Source organism: Coturnix japonica, chromosome 2 (genome assembly GCF_001577835.2).
Source record: "Coturnix japonica isolate 7356 chromosome 2, Coturnix japonica 2.1, whole genome shotgun sequence".
Lineage (NCBI taxonomy): Eukaryota > Metazoa > Chordata > Aves > Galliformes > Phasianidae > Coturnix > Coturnix japonica.
In genome coordinates, this window is record NC_029517.1 from 28722168 (window position 1) to 28728431 (window position 6264).

Below are 6264 nucleotides of genomic sequence, written 5' to 3' on the forward strand. Positions count from 1 at the left end.
ACATAAGAGAACCTTGTGTGACATGAACTTCTGTTGCTGCTTTCACTCTCCTGTCAGCTGTTGTTCTGTGTCTGCCTTTGCATCAGCAACTTTTGACACCTTGAACTATATTTTTGGTCTGTATTTTGAGACTGAGCGTTATCCAATGTCTTGATTCTTTTGAAAGTAGGAGTAGATCTGTGCGCCTTTGTATTTCCTGACTTAGTTCCTCAGCTTCTGAATTTAATCCTTTCCTTACAATAGGAAACATCTCTTGGATGTTAATCATAGTTAGATGATTTTATGGCCTTCTCTAGATCTTTGTTAACCTGAGTACTTCTCTTTCCTTGGGTTTATTTTCCAGTGTGACTCTATCCCATAAGTTTTCTGTCTTGCCAGGACTTAAGACCTTTTCTTTTGCCTGCTTTTAACTTCCACCTTTGCCACAGGTGCTGCCTTTCTTCTTATATGTCTTAAAGTTATTCTGACTTTTATGTTATCATACATAGTTTAAAGAAATTCCCTGGGAAATTAATGGACCTTTTTTAAAATCACTTGCCTCAGACCTGTGCTGTCCTTGTTCTCTTCTAGTTAGTGACTGCTTTGCTCTTGTCATTTTCCCCTTCCAGTTCTCCCTATGTGTGACTCCTGTATTTTTTTTTAATCACTGGAGATCATGCTTTTTCTGTTGATTTTGCTACATGTATTAACCTAATGATGTGAATGCTTTGCAAAGATATCTTAGCACAGGGCAAAAATTGGTCTAGGTTTACTAGAGTTTTGTTTGTTCTGAGCTTAGCTGTTTAAGTTAAGAAACTGTATGAGGCAGTCTTAGACTAACATAGCTGCTGTGCTTTCAGTGCTGACAGTGTTTTATCACTGCATAGCCCAGTACTGTAAACAATTTTATTAGGTTACTTATCTCCTCTACAGTACGTCTTTTTAATAACATTCAGCCAGATTCTCCAGTGATGAAATTGCTGCTAACAAAGCACAAGACTGTCTACCAAATTAATTCAAATGTGACACCATCATGAAAAATGAATTAAAAGTGTAACATTTGAGCAGTGAGGTGATCCTGTCAATAGTATTTCTTATTTCTCATTGTTAGTTCTTGGTTCTTAATTAAAGTTTAAATGAGTCTCATGAAATGTGTAGGATTATAGGAAAGAAGATTTGGTACTTCATGAATCACCATTAGTGCTAACTGTAAGATTTAAACTTGATTCCATTAAACTTGTACAGAACCGTCTGGTCACTGCATCATTTGGGGTTATGTGTAATAATCCTTAGATAATGAAAAAAAAGGAAGTTTTCATAAGGGAAACTTGTTTGAGGAAGTAGAAGAGTTTCTGCAGACATCAAAATAGGAAACGATTCACTTTTGTTTTCCTTAAGACTCCTGCATAAAAGTGAGCCAGTTTCAGCTTATCTTAGTTTTCTTCTTCTCTAGTAGGTGTATTCTGAAATCTTAACAACTGCTTTTATCTGAAAGATCAATATTCTTATGGATTGTTTTTAGATTGCTTAATTTTTTTCACTGATGAAAAGAACTTTTTTTAACCTTGATGGGGTGATACAATGACAGTCAATACATCATTGTTAATTTTGAAGCATTCATTCCTGATATGTGTTGATGCGTGTGCACCAAATACCAAAGTTTGTTGCAAAGAGATCTGTGTTTCCTACAGTTCACGTGAACACCCATGAGAGTATATTAAAAGCTGTAATACTAATAAATCTATTCCAACTGTTTCTCGAGGACACTTAACTCTGGCTGTTAAGCCTTGCCCCAGTTCTTGGAGAAAAATATACGTTGCTTTTAAGGACTTTATCTTTAATCAGCTTATTCAGAATTAATCTCTATGCCCATCTGCAAGCTCTTGACAGGCTGGTAAATTCTCTTCCATCTCTGTCCTATGCCCAGAGGAATTGTACACTTTGATCTAGTAAAATATTTATTGTTTTCCAGAAATGTCAAATTGATGCAGGAAGGCAGCACTAAGCTTCAAAAAGGGGATGTTAGTTTTAGGAAGCCATTGATTAGAGGCAGCGTCTTGTATGTACCCATTTAGTCATGCTCAGCTTCTGTGTTTGATGTACGTCAGCATTCAGTTTTGTTAAGTCTATACAAAGATGTAAATGAGTTCAAGTGCAATGAGATGTTTTCCTACAGCAGTATTACCTTTGGGGATCAGTTTTCAGTTGCTGTAGTGTGAGAAACTGATGAGCAGGGGGAAACCTGTTGATGAACACTTGATATTTTTGTGGAATGGAAATACATAAGTGCAAAGCTTTTCAAGCTCCATAAATGTTTGGGCTTTCTTCATTTTTCATTCTACTGAGGAGGTGCACAGGCAGGGTTTACTCCTGCTTTGTAGTGCGTGAGATATTCAGATGCTTTTGTCTAGAGATTCTCCTTCAAGCACTGCTGATGGCTTGTGAGCATTTTAAAAATCCTTTATATCTTACAGATATAAATCTTACAGATCAACAGTTTTCAGATCTCATGTTTTCACCCAGGTTTCCAGTCATCTGGGGAGAGGTTAATTTTCTTGAGTCACTTGGCTAGTCAGTGAGAGCTGGAAATGGTCTGCTTTGCTTCTGTCTTCAGGCTTTTGGCAACTTGTGTATATTCCTTTCCATCACAGATCCTCTTTTGTCTGAATGGCTTTTAGGTGTACAGGTGTCTCATGCTTTGCTGTCTTACTGAGCCAGGTCGGTGGTGATGCTGGTTTGTAGAGGCTACAAACAATCAAGTGTTCTTGTGGAAAGGTTCTTGTCGTGCCCTGTTTTGGTAATATGTCTCTAGGTGAATGTTTGAGCGTTTCTTGTGGCTCCCTTGTCTGAATCCAGTGCGTACACTTCCTCAACAACTGATGTTTATGTGTACGTGTAGCAGATGTGTTCTAGTATTTTAAGTAAGCCGTCTATTGCTGTTGTTGTTCCAAGCATTTACTATGTAATCCTTCTGAAAAATCCAAAAAGCAGAGGTGTAAGTTTGTGGTTGATTAGCAAAACAGCTGCTGTTGATTTAGAGCCCAGCTTTGGTTAATGTATAAAGTGGTAGGACAGTTAAAAGTTGATGTTGTTGAGGGTCACTGGCTTTGGTTCTGTTCCTTCCCAGTAAAAAGGCAGACTTCAGCATTTCTGTAATCTATAGTAGTTCATGGAATTGGTGTTTAAAACAAAATTTTTTGCTTTTCTGTGAAATCTGCTAGCTCAAAGTTGGCCAACCTGGTGCTAAAAACTTCCTTGTATTATGCAATTATGGGACCTGTTCATCAAATGCTTGTTGTTATTTGGAATCATGTTTGTTTCGCTTGCTGATGAAATTCTTCTCCCTCTGTTTGTAGGATGATAAAGTTAAATCTCTTATCCTGAATTTGTTCTGCTGTGACAGACTGACAGCTGAGCAGGTGCTGAGGAGCGATTGCTTTCTCTTAGCTGATGCTGATCCAGTTCCTACACAGCAAGGTGAAGAGCATGAGCTGCCTGAGGAACAACATGATTCTGAGAAGAAAGATGAAGAGGAAGATGCAGTTAACTCTGAGGAGAATGCATTAAACTCTACCCAATAGATACGGAGCTTGTCTATCTGGTGTTTGACGCTTCTGTTTTTGTTTTGAGATCAGTTGTCCTGATTTAAAATCTCAAAGTATAAATGGTTTGATAGGTGTAGTCATGTTTTAAATAATCATTGTTTTCTTTAACGTACAAAGTCTAAGAGTTCAGAAATAAGTGATTTTTTTTTTTTTCCCGCCCTTTTCTTTGCCTGGTATGTAGGCTTTGTGTTTATGAAGTATAGTTTGTTAGTGATGGGAGTATTTAAGATTAAGGTCAAGTGACTTTTGTATCCAACTTTCTATCCCTCTTGCTGCAGTTCTGGAATACATGTTCCTACTAGAGATGCTCTAGGGTGATATCTTTTCAGTTAAGTTTTTTGTTGCTGCAGTCAAGGTATTTCCTACTGCGACTGTCTTCAAGATTTAAGGAAAAAAACACGATATCAACTGGTCTAGAAAATAGGAAGCAAGCTGTCTCTTCCCTTTCTGCATTTCAAGACTTCTAAATTGCAAGCATTGTTTCAGTTGTTCTTTCACAGTGTTGCTGTGCTAAGTGGAATACTACCCTGGTGTGTGTTGCAGAAATCACTGCTTATCTGTTCTACTCTGTGTATCATTTGTTCTTAGATATTGTTGACTGTAGTTTGGCATTTTGAGCTTGTTTACTTGCCTGCAGCGCTTTTCTGTTAGTGTTACCCTTAAAAGAGTTTTGTTAGCACTTTATTTTATAGGAAACTGTTGCTTATCTATAGTTCTTCTCTCTTGGGAGAGGAAGAGGTTAATGTTCAGAATTTCTGTAGCGATAGGTTTAGCCTCTGGGTGTTGCTCTTGGACAGTGCTGTTGGCAGACTAGTATTTTGCAGAGGAATTACTGAAGATGCATGTTGTCAGATGAAGAATGTAAAAATTTGGTGTGTAATGGGCAAGATGCAGCAGCAGGGAAACTAGAAAGCCCTCAGGTACAATAATAGTCAACAGTAGAATATATCATTCTGGCAGTTCCTTCTGTGATAACAGGCTGGCTTGCCTATGTCACTGTTCTTTACTCAAAGTAAAATGCCTGGTCCTATTTTCATTGTAATGATTTTTTATTTCTATTGTGTATGTAATTAATGTTATTAAAACACTTGTTAAAATAATTTGAACTTCTTGGTTAGTGTGATTAATGTGTTTCTGTTGCTGAAATCTCAGAAGACTGATTTCCTTCCTTTTTGTTGGTGAAAACAACTGTGAGCAGTTCTGTGGGATGCTTTCCAAATGCTGATTGAAGCCTTTTGCTGTTCACAAATGCTAAATTCAGTATTAAATACTGAACTGTTTGTAACTGTAACCTGTTGTTCTGTCATTTAATAAACTTTTGCCCAGTTTTCTGCACCTGTTTTCTCCACGCAGCCTAAACTGTACTTCTTAAATCCCACAGTTTTTAACTTCCTTTGTTTTCTGAAGTCTTTGTGCTTGATTCAAAAACTGCAGCCTTTTCAGCGTCTCTCCACCAGCTGTAAGTAATCTGATTTTTTTACATGTGGAACCTAACATAAGAGATGATATTATTTATAAAATCTGCAAGTAAGCCTTTGAAAACTTCTGGTATGTGCAAGCACCAGGGTATGGGACAGCTTTTCTATTCAAATTAAGTGTAGATTTAAGTGGTGAGAGTCCTACAGGGTCATTAGTTTTGTTTATTTCTGCTTTGACATTTTCTGTAATGCATCATTGGCTTTCTTCTCCTTTGCTGTTTTCTAGAGGCCTTAAAGCATGTTGGTTCAGGGTCATGTTGCAGAGTTATCCTGCAGAAGTTCCATGGTAATCATGGTAATGGGCTGCCTGCTGTTTAGTTTGAGGCATGTTTTATTAAAAAGCATCTCTTTTGTCTGGAAGGTGGGACAATGAAGTGATGCTTGCTGTAGATTTGCTGTGTCTCTACTAACTAGCTAAGAAACTCAAGCTGAACTTCCCTCACTCTTTCTTGTTACTAGTGTTTTGCAGTTCTGAGCAGTAGTCCTGTGCAGACTAACAGGCTGTGCTTCATTTCAGCACACAACGCCCTTACTTCATATGAATCTTATGGCTTTCAGTAGTGAACCTGTTTTTGCAATTTGCAGAACTGACTTTTCAAAAGCTGAGTGCTGTGATCTTTTATTTATTCAGTTTTCTCTTCTCTCTGCTCTCCTGGCTTTGGTGTCTCCCCTTCATGTGTCTGATCAGTCAGCTTCTCCACTGGACCCCAGTCAGTTACCACAGTCACCTTCTTACCTATAGATCTGGTATGAGCCGTGTAAGACCTTATGCTTTCTTTAGGCAGGTACAAACAGCCACTTGCTTTGGCTTTACCCAGCTTATCTTCCAGACCTGAGATAGGGCTGTTCCTCTTACTGAAGAGGACCTTTTTCAGGAGGTTTGGAGGAAGCAAAGGCTATTATCCGCATTGTTTGGGTGGAGTTATAGAAATAAGCATCCAGTCATTTTTTGAGACTCCTGCTGTTGTGTTCACTGCCTCCTAAACTGCATGTTGGTCCCAACATCCATAATAACTTCACATCTTCCATGTAATTTGCTGGTCACTCCACTAGCATTTGACCTTTCTGCCTGCGTAGTTTTTAGATGTTTGTTTGTTGTATTACAGAATAGTTATCTGTAAGTCCTCATTAACATTGACCGGTGTTTTCACAGGTTTTCTCCTGATGATGTTGGCTGAAAGTTATGTACAGCTTGTAGGTTA

General features: G+C 38.1%; 1 protein-coding gene across 4 annotated transcripts in view; it reads left to right on the plus strand.

The window, feature by feature from the left end:
* Positions 1 to 4919, plus strand: part of STK31 (serine/threonine kinase 31) — a 29814-nt gene extending 24895 nt beyond the window's left edge. For all 4 annotated transcript variants that reach the window (XM_015853874.2, XM_015853873.2, XM_032443185.1 and 1 more), the window contains one exon: positions 3336 to 4919. In XM_015853874.2, coding sequence (XP_015709360.1) covers positions 3336 to 3560 — 225 coding nt within the window. In that variant the 3' untranslated portion in view covers positions 3561 to 4919. The remainder of the gene's footprint in view (positions 1 to 3335) is intronic.
* The last annotated feature ends 1345 nt before the right edge of the window (positions 4920 to 6264 follow it).